This window comes from Amphiprion ocellaris, chromosome 21, assembly GCF_022539595.1.
Source record: "Amphiprion ocellaris isolate individual 3 ecotype Okinawa chromosome 21, ASM2253959v1, whole genome shotgun sequence".
NCBI lineage: Eukaryota > Metazoa > Chordata > Actinopteri > Pomacentridae > Amphiprion > Amphiprion ocellaris.
Window position 1 is genome coordinate 21,374,511 of NC_072786.1, and position 16,093 is coordinate 21,390,603.

Sequence of the window (16,093 nt, forward strand, 5' to 3'; positions counted from 1 at the left end):
GAATACAGTTTCTTTGTCCATTTTTTAAAAGAAACCCATTGTACCTGTCCTCACTTACATTCATCCTCTTGTGGCCATCACTACTGTATAATGTCATCTTATATACAGCTTTATGCAAAGACTTAAAGTGGTACTCAGGTGGGGTGTTACAATGCCAATAATGTAGTAGTCAGTACCAATGCAATTGTATTTCCATGGGCCTTGAGAACAGCTTTAACTTTCGTGTTGTCCTGCGGGTCAAACTGACCAGTTTTAAAGTTTGGAAGTGTTGAAAAAAATGTACTTTCACAGTGAAACTTCTGATGTCCCTATTTTCAACATTTTTGAGGAATTTTTGAACATTTTTGGTGGGGAAAAAAGAATTCGTTGGATTTTGGTTGATTTCTTTTGTGAATGTTCTTAAAGAAAATAGACGTTTTACTGATATGTATGTAATCACTTTAGATATTTTCAGGATTTGATTTTTACTCTTCACATTCTGAGCCATTTCTACATTAGCCTAAATAAGCTAACAGTATCCTTTATGACCATTGTGTGTGGTGCATCAAGAACCTTTATTGTCATTGTTTTCACATAGCAAAATTTCGATTGGTGATTCCCAGTTATAGATAAAAAATAGAAAAAGACGCGCTATGTACAGATAAAATAAAATACTCAGAAGACATAAATATGTAAAGAGAACTTGTGCAAAATGAGCAGTGAGATGGGTGGTAAAGTGCAGTCCAGTGCAAGACTCAGTTCTTTATTGCACATATTGTGTCTGTTTGTGTGCAGAGGGGAAATGGATCGGACAGCTCTGGGATAAAAACTGTTATTCAATCTGGTAAAGTTTTAATGTTTCCGTTTACCAGAAGGAAGCTATACTACAACACAATCACTACAACAGATACAGCTGCCAGCAATTCGCAAACAATAGTGCTAACGTTTCTGGATGTGCACATTGTGACATGTTGTTATTATAAAGTATAAACTGAAACTGTCTCAGCTTGAATTCTGTGAACTGATGTGGATGTCTGTCTTTGTGCTTAGATAAATTTTACATGTTTACTCCTTTGTTCTAAATGCTTTGTGCTTTATTTAGTATTGAGTTCTTGTTAAGTCCAAACCCAATCTGAATACCCATTCCGAAACTATTAATTATTCTCTTAGCTGACTGGAAAAAAAAATTAGCAACAGTTTAAATTATTAGTATAATCATTATCTGGTTACATCTTCTTAATTGGCCAATTGTGTCCCACATTTTTCATTGTTTTCAGAAACTTTTTTAACTAAGCAGCTAGCCCGTACCTTTACATGAGAACTGGAAACTGTTATTTATATTCTGCACCCATTGTTTGGGGATGCTAAGCCTATTTTCTCCAGGATGCAGTAATTTTGTCTCTGGAGAAACTACAGTAAACGCAGTTGTTGTTGATTCACACCATTCAGTTAATCGTCTACGTTCCCAGACGGCCAGTTTGTTAAAAAGAGAACAGATCAGAGCTGCAGCTGCCATACCCACAGATGAAGTGTGCTTAATTGCCAGAGTGAGAGGGCTGTCCAGAATATACCAGCATATGGATTCAGTTGGCATCTCGACACAGCAACGTAATTGGTAAAACAGCTGCATCATCCTGATTCTCTCTGTCTCCATCTGCTAGTGGCCTTAAGAATGACTACAACAAGGAAACGTTCACCTTAAAGCACAAGATCGACGAGCAGATGTTTCCCTGCAGATTTGTCAAAATAGGTAAGAGCAGATACAGTTTGGCAAGCCTGTGTGCTTTGTTTTCTTTGCCCTGGTCATGTTTTTATATGTTCCTCATCTTTCTTCCTTTTTGTCTTAGTGCCTCTGATGTCTTGGGGTCCCAGTTTTAACTTCAGCATCTGGTACATTGAACTGCACGGTATTGAAGACCCTGATGTGGTGCAGCCCTGCCTTAACTGGTACAGCAAGGTAAGAACTAAGCCTGGAGCTTGGAGACGTGCGGTAGAACTAGAAGAGTCGATTAGAGATACAGCAGGCCTGAATCTCTCATTAGATGGATTAATCAGCTGGCAGGAGAGCTAAACTTCTACAAAAAATATCTCTGAGGTGTCTGTTAGCTTGACAAATGTCCTTGAGTGAGGTTACTAGTGGCAGCTAGTTAATATGGATGGTGCGCTGCCCTGTTTTAATTGTCAAAACAAGAAAGACAACTTAAACATATTAAGCGTAATTGATTGTATATTTCAAAAATAGTCATGAAATAAAAATAAGTCCTGCTAGGAATGTAAGGATTTATTAAAAATAGGTTTCAAATTACATTTATTTTGTATTTTTGTCTGAACACATGTACTTTATATGTGCGGGCCAACTGCTGAATGAATGTGTATGTAGCTCCTTCATCTTCTGGAAAGAAGATGAATTTATGGGATGCTGTGTTCTGCACCTCAGGCACACCCTTTTTTCTTAGTAGCAAATCTGTGTTGTTAGACCTCCTGTGATTGGACAACTCCTATTACTGTCTCTCTCATCCACTTCATAACATTAACTGTCTGCCTCCACTCTTGCTCTGCTCAGCAAGATTTTGGCAGCTTCTCAGCTTTCAAGTCTTTACGAATTATGTGATGGGTGTGTTTAGCCAATCACAAGACTTCTTCCAGATCTGCTGAGGTAGTATAAGGAGCGTCAAACTCCTCAGTCAGTGTTGTTCATGGTGGCACAGTGGGTTCGATGGAGGACATTCATTCAGGAATTTGGGGTTTGAAACCTTGGTGAAGCCACAATTGAATGTTGACTTTAGGTGGACTATTTTTGTGCATTTACAGCTTGTGTTTGTCTGTAGAAGGACTTGTATTTATCTGGCATTTTAGAACTATAAAAACTGTAAAGAATATAATTGTGCCGAAAGTTGGTTTTGTTTCACTAAACTTGTGAGAGAACATGGTATATGCTGTTTTTTTTTTTTTTGTAAATCACAGCTTATTTACAGCTGAAAGCCACATAAACTCATATGTAGCTCGGTATTGGACAGTTTCATTAACTTGTCATCCCACATTTCCTGTTTCAGTCCCGTTACATATTCAGCTGATCAAGATGAACTTAATATGAACTCATATCATGTAATTTATTGATACCACAGCTCACTGCATCACTACATAGGACAGTTTGACCTCAGTTCATGTTGCACTACGCCTTCCAGACATGAAGTATCTGAAAGGCAAGATGAATGAAAATATCCATCTTCTTATGAGGTAGTTCTTTGATGGCTAATGGCTCTCGTGAAAGTTTTAGCAGGGCTGGCTTTTATAATCAGATATTATTTTCTTTACTGATATACAAGTACAAACCTTTTAGCAATACCAAAATGGAACATTTTTGATTCATCATTTTGCCAAATATTAAGGTTGTTGAAGAAGTAGGGATGCATGAATACCACTGTGTTTCTAGACCAAGTGCAAGTACTTACATTTGGATATAGGGCTGAAATTATTTCTCGAGTAATTTGATTACTAAAATACCTCGAGGCTTCGTTTAATCTACTACATACTAGACCCCAGGTCACTAACTGGTGGACTGCGGTCTGAGTCTGGACCCAGACTTGATCCTATATGGACCCGGACCTATAATCAATGAATTATTAGGAGATTTTACATTTGACAGGTCGCTTCTGTTTTGACCCGCGCAGCTCTTCTAGTGTTTATGTGGTTTATCAGACCAGAGGGCTGAACTATGAAGGCAGTTTGAAGTAGTCAGACTTTCCTTAAGTAGGCGCAACAAAAACTAAAACCTCAGTCAGAGTTAACAGGTATGAAGGTGGTTTTCAACTTTCTTTGTCAACTTCACTTGACCAGCTTCAAAAAAGGAGTGTTTCACACATCATTTGACTCACTTTCTGCACAAAATGAACCAATCATGTTCAGCTGCTTCAATCAACAGTTTGTTTTATTGGAGAACAATGAGGAATATAGTCTAAATGTATAAAAATGTCAAAATGTAAACATAAAATGTATGATGATTAAAAGCTGCGACTGGAAATGATGTAAGACAGGAATGCTGGTAGAAAACTGTTAAATGTGTGTTAATGTATTTAGTTAGCAATCCATGCAGCTGATTATGTCTAACTGATAGCTGTACAATAAAGCTATTAAACTTCATATATTCAAACCATAATGCAGGAAATCACTTCAATTTGTGGACAAAGGAAAGTGAAACTAATGTTACTGATTGAATATCATCTGTAGTAAATACTAATAAACTAATCAATTCTGTAGCAGCAGCAGTTTAAACGAACCAAACATAAAAACATCCATCCATCCATTATCTATACACCGCTTAATCCTCACTAGGGTCGCGGGGGGGTGCTGGAGCCTATCCCAGCTAACATAAAAACATATTTATACAATTCTGCATCACCAGCTAAATACATGTCAGGTTCCCATGGAAACACAATGCATAGGGTGTGTGGTACTGTTACTGTACGACTACATTCAGTGGTTTTAGTAACATACAGCTCAAGGTGTTTACAGATGAAATGTATTCCAACAGCTGAGAATCAGTATCACTTCTAAAGAGTGTCTTAGAGAAAGACTCTTCTTAAAGCTGATTTAAATCTAAAACTGAACATAACCTGATCTAGACCAGGATAGCTCCACAGCCTCAGTTACTGTGGAGATCTAGCAGGTTAAAACAGAGCCACTTCACTGAAAACTCTGACTTCAGGCTCAACGTACCTGCTAGCCAACTAATCTGTCTTTGTAGTTCAGCAAAGTGCATGTGAGTTAAGCCATGAACATAATTCAGACTAAATATCATTCCAGGCTCACCAATGAGCTCCTCCACATGTGCATGAGAATGACCCTGACACCATTCAGGCCTAGATTTAAAATCCTGGGAAGACAAGCTACAGCTCAATTCTGTCACTAAGCAATAAAAGTGTGTGATTGGGATAAAAGAGGGAAAGAAAGAGAAAGCATCTAATTCGGCATCTCATACCTAAGCTGCGAGCATGCGTCAAAATCCTATATTATCAACCAGCATCGGTTGGTTATCAAGAGCAGCGTAGAGGGTAAGAGCTGCTGGTATTTTTACTGTGCACAGGTGGTCTCTGAACATTTTCTCTTGCTTTTCCAGTGTTGGCTGCAAAGTTTGTTATTTTTGTGTCGTGCTGGTAGCTAGCCATCAGAGCTAACATCCATATTTAAGAAACTGGAATCTGAGAATTTTGACGTTATATTCTTAAACAAATACTCAAAATGTATAATCTGATTATCAAAATAGTTGATGAATAATTTAATATTGACAATCAATTAATTAATCAATAAATAGTTTCAGCTCTACTGCTAGCATTCCGATGCTCCTTAAGGTCTGCATTTGTTTGGATTTCAGATGTTTTAGTTCTTTGCTTGAGGAAAATGAGCCGTTTCTCAGTCCGCCTCCTGATGATTTACCAAAGCAGAGCTTGCTGTCTACTTTGTGCTTTACTTTTGTCGTCTTAAAATATCTCCAGACTGCTGGCATTTCTCCTCCTCCACCTACCTGCTTGGTGTAAAATGGTATGGGGTGGGCTGCATCACAGAAGTTGTAGATGAGAAGCTGTACAGGATTCGATGTTTGTATCAGTGAATCCTTATATAAAAGTCTGTTTTCATTTAGCTAAATATGTCAAACTTTTAAGCAATAAGTGCAGTTGATTTTGGAAGATAAACTGAGTTCTTACAAATTTTTTGGACATCATTCCTGCTGATAATACGAGCATCGTACTCACCAAGTTAACGGAGCATGCCAACAATTTTTAACATTGCACATCTATAACTTTGTTTGACTTAACTGAGGCCACGACCACATCAAATATCTTTTAATTCTATTTGTTGATTTGTTTTGTCACAACTAGAACCTGGGGTTATTCAGTTGCAGAATGACTAAGGTTCATACCACAGAAACACAGCATACACAGCTCAGCTCCAGACACCCTAGCTAATGCTAGCTCCTAGCGACATCACATTAGGACATATATCACACTTCACACAGCTGCCTTTCCTTTTTTATACAGTCTTTTTAAAAAAAATGTAACAAAATTATCTTGTGTATATAATGTTCTCTGCAATTTTGCATGGTGTGTTCTAGTTTATTCTTGTACTTCCTTTATACTTCTTCTTTTTGGAGCTGCTGTAACAGTGAACTTTCCCCACTGTGGGATCAATACAGTTTATCTTGTCTTATCTTATCTTTGATGATACTAAAGGCACTGCACAGTTTTCTTTTCACATATACAGTGATACTACCTTGTAAACACTGTGATGTGTAAAATTTATGGTGATCTCTTTAAATACTGAGGTGTAGGAACACTGTCTGAAAATGCTTATTGTTCCCAGTACAAAAATAAATTATCCTTAAACAGTCCATAGGACATTAACCTAAATAAAGACCTGTAAATTACTAACCCGCAATTTTTAACAATTTAGGTTTAACCTGATGAAGAGCCAGCAAGCACATCTCAAATGTTAATCAGGTGTTTGGTGGCATCATTTGGTGCTTTCCATATTTGAGCTCTTCTGTTTACTGTCACCCAGGTTCAGAAGTTGCCTGTCTGACAGGTTTGGGTTGTAAAAACTTTGTGTATTGATTTGAGCCTTCTGCTTCCTCTTCTTGGTGTCCTTGCAGTACAGAGAACAGGAAGCCATCCGCCTTTGCCTCAAACACTTCCGGCAACACAACTACACAGAGGCCTTCGAGTCGCTGCAGAAGAAGACTCGGATAGCACTGGAGCACCCCATGCTCACCCACCTGCACGACCGACTGGTGCTGCAAGGAGACTTTGACGCCTGTGAGGAGCTCATAGACAAAGCTGTGAGAGGTAACGTACTAAACATGAGCGTCACTGCTGAGTGTTAGGTTGTTTTAATGATTTTTTTTGAGGTGTGGAATAAAAATAATTGAGTTACACTTCTAATGGCTATTTTGCAATATTTGAATCTCTTCTCTCCTTGTTAGATGGTTTGTTTAACCAGTATATCAGCCAGCAGGAGTACAAGCCCAGGTGGAGTCAGATCATCCCTAAATGCAACAAAGGTACAAGCGCCCAAGAAATCAACCGAGACGACATGAACAGTGAGATCATCTCTTCACGTGGGAAATATTCCCCATTTGTGACTCAAACATTTCAGTACAATCTGAAGCCTTTGTGGCCTTGTTTCTAAACCAGCACTGCCTTCCCCTTTTGTTTGCTGCCCCCTCTTGCCCTTCGGCTCCACCCATTTCATATTATCCATTCCTTCGCTTTCCTCTGCGTCATCCTCCATCCATCCCACACTCATATGCCGTCCTTGTCTCCTCCCTTCTCTCCTCTTTGCAGGTGACGGCGATGACAACAGGCCAGGGATGAGGGGAGGACATCAAATGGTCATTGACGTCCAGACTGGTGAGACCCACGCAGCCAGTGTTATGACTTGGCTATGACTCACATCCTCCTACTCAGACTCAGAACGCAAAGCTCTATTGCTGTTTAATCAAATTAACCCTCCCTCCTCGTCCCCTCCAACTCCAGCCAATCTCCTTCAAAAGAAAGCCATGCGGAGGGCATTTCTCTTCTAAAAGCACATAAATCACAACTTTGGTTTGACAGAGACACATAACTATTGTTTTTTTTTTCTGTATCTGGCGACTGTTGGTGGTGTACTTCCCCGCTGGCTATCGGAAAAACAAAAGGCTGCTTTGTGTACGCGTGTATGTGAGAAAGAGTGATGCAGTGTCTGTAGCTTGTGTCAGAGCTGAGAGAAGGCATTGCATCCCTCTGGTCTGTGTCTCAGGCCGCACACACTGACCTCTGTGTTTTGGTTGGAGGAGTCAATAGAACAAGTTGATACAGGAGACACCAAAGGATTTCTTTGTACTTTAACAGTCCTGCCCTGTTCCTCATCCCATTCAAATTCCCACATTTTTTTCCCCTTTTTTTGATTACTGTGGAAATTCTTGCCAAAGAGCATGTACATGTAAAACAAGGAAGGCATGGCTTTAAATATAAAATCATTCATGCTGTTGCAAATGACTTCTTTGTCGTCATTCAAATTGTCTGTCTGGTTCTAATTTAGTCGCTTGTCACCTTGATCCTATTTTCTGAGCAGTAATGATTTTACTGGACAAAGCTAGCATGTGTCACAACGCATGGTTTGAGTTCCAAGTGCTTAGGCCTCGAGAGTGACTTTTTAAAAATAGATTTTGAGTGCAAAAGGACAAGTCATCACATTAGCCGTGGTTGTCTGCAGGTTTCTGGAAGACTTAAGTCCTGTGGTTACGTGTGTCGATGTTGGTGTTTGTGGAGCTGATGTTATTTGACCAAAATATATGCACTTTCATGTCTTTTTGGCCTGTTATCATTGCATTTCTAAAAATGCAACTCAGGTTATAGTTCTTCACCGTAGACTCAAGACATTAGCTACATAAAGATTAAACCAATTTAAGGTGAAGTAAGCACTATATCCCTACGTATTCACAGTGTGCTGTAGAAAACAATCACAGTGTAACAATTGTAAAACAGTTCTTAGAGTGAATTGATTTGAACTGTGATTTCATCATCTTCCCATAGTCAGGGTGTAACCACAAAGAAACTGTTGGGATTTATTATCTTTATCATATTGATGCTTCTTTCTTTTTTCTTTCTTCTTTAGCCATTGCTACAAGTGTTATATTTTTCGATTTAAAAAGATAATAAATTCACAGCATGGATGTCATTGATTTATATTTTGCTGTGTCAGCCAGTATCTAAGATAATAAGAATTTGCCACATTTTAAGATATATGGAAAGTTAAGCCAGCAGCTCCCCTACATACAGACAGCTTCTGTTTGAGCTTGTTCATATCAGTTCACAATTAACTGGTATATTGTGTACTGGTGGTGGATGGTAGACTGCAGTCAAAGCAGTTGAAAATGTCACTTTTCTACGTGTTTATGCTTATTGAACACGTGGTTTGATGAACTAGCCTTACTTGCCTTTTACTCTGCAAGGTATTATTGCACTCACAGTCCAGAGCAAAGTCATGTTTTGGTCATTTTCACTTCACCTTACCTAGGTTCACTGTCTCTATCAAAGACTCTTTTCTTTATGTGATGTGACTCAAAAAGAGAGGAGATGCTGCAATTTGCTCATAAATGACAGCAGACTGTGTTAGAGATCTCTCAGCATAGTTGTTTGCATGTTCATTTGGCTTACGCACTGTGGAAATGCTTAGGCACTGCCTTTAAGAGTCAGGAATCTTTATTGTCATTATGCAGTTAGCTTTCACCAGTCACGTAACGAAATTTTGTTGGTAATACCGGCTTAGAAGTCACCATTAAAAGACATGGACAGTAAAACATGCCGTTATATATAAGACATTAAGTCTTGTAAGTATGTAAAGAAAAATGAATACAAATGCTAGTACAGTACTTAGAACATTTGTATCATGAAAACATTTTACATGCTGCATACTGTCAAAAAGAAAACACGCCTAGCTGATTATTTAATATTGTATAAAATAAATCAAATTCATAATTAGTTGTGTGCTGTGAAAACGTCCCCAAACTGACGCTCTAGACTAGTTCTTTCTGGTGTGTGAGTGTGTAGGCATGAATAGACTGCTGACAGTAATTTTTGAAATTACTGAACTGAGGAAGTCTCATCTTGAGCTGAACATCATGTTCTGAACATGTTCGGGACAAATACAGTCTTTGTTAGTTTATGCGTATAATTGTATGTGTCTGAACTGAGAAGAGAATATTAACTAAATGGATGAAAGAAATGAGCTAACCATTAAAGGAAACATACAACCAACTACATAATTAGAGAAGTGAGGTGAAAATGATCCTTGTTACCAAACCTGTTCTGCCCTGGTCCTGTCACTTTGGCTCCTCTTTAAAGTCTCAGTACAATGGCAGTTGAACCTGTTCAGAATCAAGCGTGTGTTTTGATGCCAGGTATGCTTTTTAAAAGGTTTTCAAATTTTTATTTTATTATTATTATTATTATTATTATTATTATTATTATTATTATTATTATTATTATTATTATTATTATTATTATTATTATTATTATTTATTTATTTATTTATTTATTTATTTATTTTAAATAGTTCAGTCCCAAAACAATCACTTCTTGCTTGGTCCACTTTGATCCTCAGTAATAATGTCCTGTTTTGGCTGTTGCTGAACCAAAGTGTGAAAGGCAAGGCTTTTAAACATGTAAATGCCTAAGCTTGTGTACTGGGCTTATTTTAGTGATGTGATGTCAGCTTTGGAAAACAAGCCACTGAATTAGTGATTTCCTTGTATTGAGCTAATACATCATGATCTCATGCTGAAAGTGATGCGTCATAGACAGTTAGATGATAAATCCCTGTACCCGTCTGAGACTTTTCCTTCCTGCATTCTGGCCCACAGGTGTCTTTTTAATGCAGTGTTTAATTCATACAAGCTGCAGGTTTATCTCTACCTGTGGGGCCCAACAGTCACACATATGGTCATGCTCTTAGACGTCAAACATTATGAAGCACATGATCTGAAATGACTCAGTTACAGCCAATGCAAAACATACAATTTCTGCTAATGCTGAGTACAAAGGAACCTATTGTTGATCACTGCCAGTGGCTCAGCGAATACTTTCAGGCTTTACAACTCACTCTGTTTTGGAATTTGCCTCAGTATTGGCACAACTTATTTCCTCCTACACGAGTCTCTGATACAATCACAACTTCCCACATCTCCCATCTGCCTGAGCCACAGTGGCCTGTATTTGACCCAAACAGTGATGTTTTCATAGCAGAGAGAGCAGCTTATTAATTAGAAGTAGTATATCACAATACATAAAGTGTTGGTTGCTTGTTCTCTTTTGCATTCTTATTACTTTCCAGTTCCCAAACATTCATATTTTAAAATGACAGAGGGTGGGGAGGGTGTGTTGCAAAGAAGAATCAGGATTTGAAAGGCAGAAAATCGTCCGATAAAGGAATGAACCAAGGCAATTCATGGGATCGGGTTGGGGCTGGTCCAGGCATGTTTTAAAGGTTCACAAACTGAAGCCTGCTTGATTGCCAAATTTCATATTGCTGTAGTCTTTTTAATGGTAAATTAGCTTCATATCAAATTCTTCAGTAAGGTCTTTTCTGTGTGTTGGTCAGGAAGAGCCACGTCTGGTTACAAAAAAGACACAATCATTGCTTTATTTTTATCTCGGTCTACAATAGAATTTTGAAGTATCCATTTATTCACGTCCTATATTTCATGTCTAATACAGTTTAGTTCCTTTGACAAATCTTGCTGGAATAATTTTTGACCTAAATTACGATCTAGCTGTGTGCCTAAAGTTAATTGTTGTCAGCAGCCCAAAATGAACAACCATCAGGAATTCCTGCCTCAAAATTTTTTTTCCTGTTTCACTGCTAAAGGAACCACCCATAAGTGTACCCAGAAAGTGGGTGTTGTATTCCCACCAGTGGTCACCGTCTTTCTTAGCTCTGGTGTCCCTCCAGCTGCCTGCATCAGGACTGACCTCTGGTGACATGTCTTGTGCAATACAGTCTATCATGTCAATAGTGTCTCTATATCGGTTTAATAGAAAAGGGATCTTTGGGATCTCTGAATATTGGTATAAACTATGATGATATGGCCTAAACCTAGTTGCCTGTGTGGCTGTACTACATAATATATATATTTTTTGTTGTAAAGTTAGATCAGTGTATTAGAAGCAGACCAGACAAAAAGACAATTGGCACATCCCAAGTGATCACCATTATTCTTTTGCGGTTTTATTGTGGTTATTGAATACTAGCAGATTAGTAGCATTTTGGACAGTAATAATAATTGATGTCTGAGGACATAGCTGAATTGCCATGTTCTCTTTTAGATTCTGTACTAAAACACAAGCCTCATCTAATTATTCAAAGTAACTGCTTCAGTGTGTGACAGAGTTTCTGCTGACTTTGATAGCAGAGGTGCCCTAGTTTACCTGATTCCTGGGAGTACTTTCAAAAACAGAATACACATGAAGGAAAAGACTCATTGTTGTGTAGCAGCAGTCTGCCCTCTGACCAAGCAATGTCTGTGCCCTGCAGAGACGGTGTACCTGTTCGGGGGCTGGGACGGCACACAGGACCTGGCTGATTTCTGGGCTTACAGTGTGCAGGAGAACCAGTGGGCTTGCATCTCCAGAGACACTGAGAAAGAGGTGAGGATGACTCATGAAAAACATTTGGCTGTGTTTCCAAATATTGGTTTGATTTATAGTCTCCATGAGCTGCTTAAATTGTTGGTGGTTTAAGTATTTGTGAATAGTTCTTATAGTCTCCTCTTAAAACACTTAACAGACTCTTAACAGGCACACTCCTCAAGATAGTTACTACTTTAAGACACTAATTATATGTTCATGTAAGCTATGTAAGCCTGTCTGCTGTCTATGAATCAGAGTGGTCCTAGTGCTCGCTCGTGCCACAAAATGTGCATCGACTCGCAGCGACGTCAGATCTACACACTGGGCCGCTACCTAGACTCGAGTGTCAGGAACAGCAAGTCTCTGAAGAGTGACTTCTACCGCTATGACATTGATGCCAACACCTGGACACTACTCAGTGAAGACACGTCGGCTGACGGAGGGCCGAAGTTGGTGTTTGACCATCAGGTAGCTGCAAAGCCAGACCTCTCACACACTTTTGACATACAGGCTGTGAAGCTGGCACTCACTGAGTACATTACTGCGGTTTGTTAAGTCTCTTCATCCAAGCAGGTACCTCACCAGGTAAAGTGAAGTGATCCTATTAAATTCTAAATCCTCATCCTCCAAAATGCTTTTGAAAAAGGACTCCTACAGCCTTCAAGGATTAGAGACTGTATTAGTTTTTAGTTGGTCTACTTTATAAACTTGAAATTATTTAAACTGTATTAAACTGTCACACAATCATTGAGATTTACAAATTAAATAAGATTAAGTTTAATAATATTGCTCATGCATCTTTCAGGTGTTTGTAGAGGTATTTGTACACCTTGTGACATTTGTTCATCTTCTCAAATGGGAAGACAACATGGTCAAACAAGTAAATGTCAGTTCTTTTAGATGATTTGTTTCTCCCTAAATACAAAACATACCATAAGTCAAACAAAGTCTTCCTTACCGAACCTGTACAGTTTTCCCCAGAATCTAGGGCTGTATGTACAGGACCAAATTGTAAATATTGTGCAGAAAACTACTCGGAGCAGCTTCTGCTTTTCTTGCACGCTGATGACAAGAACCGTAGCTGGTTTTAGCTGGGATTTCAAAATGGAAATGGGAACTGCTGCTTTAGATGTTGAAACAGCTTTATTTTACTGCCACTTTTATTTTGAAACTTTAGATATACATTACCATACTACTGAAGTAATAAGTCAGCCTTGTTAGGCTCATTGTTGTCTGCTGATCAGTGAGGTGAGTCCAAGGGAACTATGACTATTTATTTTACTGTTAGGACTCACTCCTGACAATGCAGATTAAATACATGCAGATTAAAAACGCATCTTCACTGCAAAAACAAAAACACAACCCACCAGGACAAAATTGTGTCGAAGATGCTCATTTAAATAACTTAGTGAGTGGAATGGAAAGTATATGTAGAAACTGTCATATTTTTTTGTACATATAGACAAATACTGTAATTAGGCAGTGGAAACCAGAAATTCCTGCTGCTGTCCGTTACATCCTTGCCTCAGCTTCTTTCTGACCTGAACTTCTTCCGGTTTCCTCTGTTTCTTGCCCCTGTTGTCCCCTTCCTTCTGTTCTTCCTGCAGATGTGCATGGACTCAGAGAAGCACATGATCTACACATTCGGCGGTCGGATCCTGACGTGTAACGGCAGCGTTGAAGACAGCCGGACATCAGAGCCGCAGTTCAGTGGCCTGTATGCCTACCACTGCCAGGGCGGGACGTGGAGCCTCCTGCGGGAGGACTCATGCAACGCTGGGCCAGAAGATGTCCAGTCCCGCATTGGGCACTGTATGCTCTTCCACACCGTGAGTGTGAATGCAGATGTTGTGTTTAGATCTATTACTTTTACTGAAGAGTATAATCCTGCCAGACTAAGTTTTTTTCTTTATTTGACCACCAGAGAAATCGCTGTCTCTATGTGTTTGGGGGTCAGAGGTCGAAGACGTACCTCAATGATTTCTTCAGCTACGATGTGGATGGAGACCACGTAGAGATCATATCTGATGGCACTAAGAAGGACTCCGGGATGGGTAAGAATACTGGACAGCCTAAACCTCTCTGAACTGATGGGGTGCACTGACTTAGGAAACTGCACTTGTCAGTCTGATACTGTTGTTTTAGTTAAAGAGTTTACAATGAGTGGCTGTAACACACACGGAAATTCAATTTCAAGTCACCTTTTAACTTGGCCTTATTAGTTATAGGATAGGATATTAGTGCAAGTACCTTTCCTTGTGTTTGTATTCTAGTTTTGCCTTATTTGTGGCTTATCAGTATTGTGAAGCACTTTGAACTGCACTGTAACTGCATAAAAAAGTCAGATTTATAGATAAGGCAGATTAAACCAACAACTAACACAGAAAATACTTTTGTGTTCTGTGAAATGTTAGTCATTGATAGAACACAAAAAATGTAGTTTTTTTTCTAAATTGACAGTGTCTCACAGTGTGTGTGTTCCGCTGTTTTACTATTGGATTTTCACACAACCCACTGTAACTAATCATTGAGTGACACCTACCAAACCCAGATTAGTCAGCAAAGCAATCACTGATCAGTCACTTGCTTGTAGTTATTGCAATGTTTTGTGGATGAACAAATGTGGCGTCTCCAGCATTTCAGCCCTGGGACACTAGTTTAGATTAGATTCAACTTTATTGTCATTACACAGAGTCCAACTACTAAGATGATGGAATACAGTTTAGCATCTAAACAGGATTACATTATACACAGTGCGGTATGTACAGTATAAACAGAATAAACAGTAGCATGCACACACTAAGTATATGAATATGGAGCTATAAGTACAATAATGGTATAATGATATAAACAGTATAATATTATGGATAGTACAGCAGTATTGGTAATGCCAACAGTATTAACTCTGAGATATCTGCATATATACAGGATGAACAGTATGAACACTTTAAACAGTATGAATAATGAATAGGATATAGGATGGAGAATGTATGCAGTATCTACACAGAAAAAAATTAAGATGTATAATAATAGTATTTTATTTATTTAATTTATGTGCACTCCTTTCATGTCAGCTTGTTGTCAGTCCATCCTGGTGTTTTGAAGCTCATAGCAGAGACAAAGTTGCTGCCTTTCCTTCTCTGCTGTGTCTGTTGAACATGTGTGTGTCTGTGCAGTCCACGTGTGTCTGTGCGTCACTAATATTGTGTACCATTGCACACCTAGAATTAAACTGTTACCTTGATTAAAGTGAGCTAGCTTTATCTCTGTCTGCCCCAGACACAAATCAAACTGAGTCTGTATGTATACATTTTCTGTTTCTTTAGACATTATGCAATTCACAGTGTGTGATGTGATTCCACGCAGCTGCATGTGTTGCTCTCTGTGAAAAATCCCAGTTAATGATGCACAATTAGCTCTCCAGAAGGGCAGCAGCTTCGCCACATTCACTGCTACGATCTTCAGACCGCTACTGCTCTATGGGTTCATGTTATGCAAAGCAACACTACTGGATTTTGTGGTTTCCTTCACAAATGATACCGTTCAGTTAGATTTTATTTACGTAGCACTAATTTACAACATAACTCACAAATTCACATAATAAGGTATAATATTATAATCCCTTTGAGAAGCACTTGGCGAGAGTGAGTGAAAAATCTCTATTCTGCATCATTTTACTCTGTAAACATGTTAAACGGACATCGGTTAAATTAAATCCTTTCTTAATCTATAGACACTGCAAGATACTGCCGAGTCCAGTTGCTTCAGAAAAATGAAGTAGAAACCTGTTGTGTGACTGCGAATGCTTTACAAATTTACTCGCAAGATGAAGCAGTTTTTGGGTATAAACTACATCTGATTTAATTGACAATTCAACAAATGAGATTGGATTTTATTCATTGAGGAACAAGGCTAGACACTAACACTACAGTGTCTTGCTGTTTTGATTTTAT

At 38.7% G+C, this 16,093-nt stretch overlaps 1 protein-coding gene across 2 annotated transcripts in view; it reads left to right on the plus strand.

Moving 5' to 3' along the window:
• The window catches only part of mkln1 (muskelin 1, intracellular mediator containing kelch motifs), a 40,586-nt gene that overhangs the window by 7,656 nt on the left and 16,837 nt on the right, over positions 1-16,093 (plus strand). The window contains exons 4-12 of one of the 2 annotated variants that reach the window (XM_023299761.3): positions 1,641-1,729; positions 1,827-1,936; positions 6,626-6,818; positions 6,956-7,033; positions 7,317-7,382; positions 12,046-12,158; positions 12,396-12,608; positions 13,748-13,969; positions 14,065-14,194. In XM_023299761.3, coding sequence (XP_023155529.1) covers positions 1,641-1,729; positions 1,827-1,936; positions 6,626-6,818; positions 6,956-7,033; positions 7,317-7,382; positions 12,046-12,158; positions 12,396-12,608; positions 13,748-13,969; positions 14,065-14,194 — 1,214 coding nt within the window. Of the gene's footprint in view, positions 1-1,640; positions 1,730-1,826; positions 1,937-6,625; positions 6,819-6,955; positions 7,073-7,316; positions 7,383-12,045; positions 12,159-12,395; positions 12,609-13,747; positions 13,970-14,064; positions 14,195-16,093 lie in introns of both variants that reach the window. The other variant, XM_023299760.3, reaches the window with a different exon arrangement.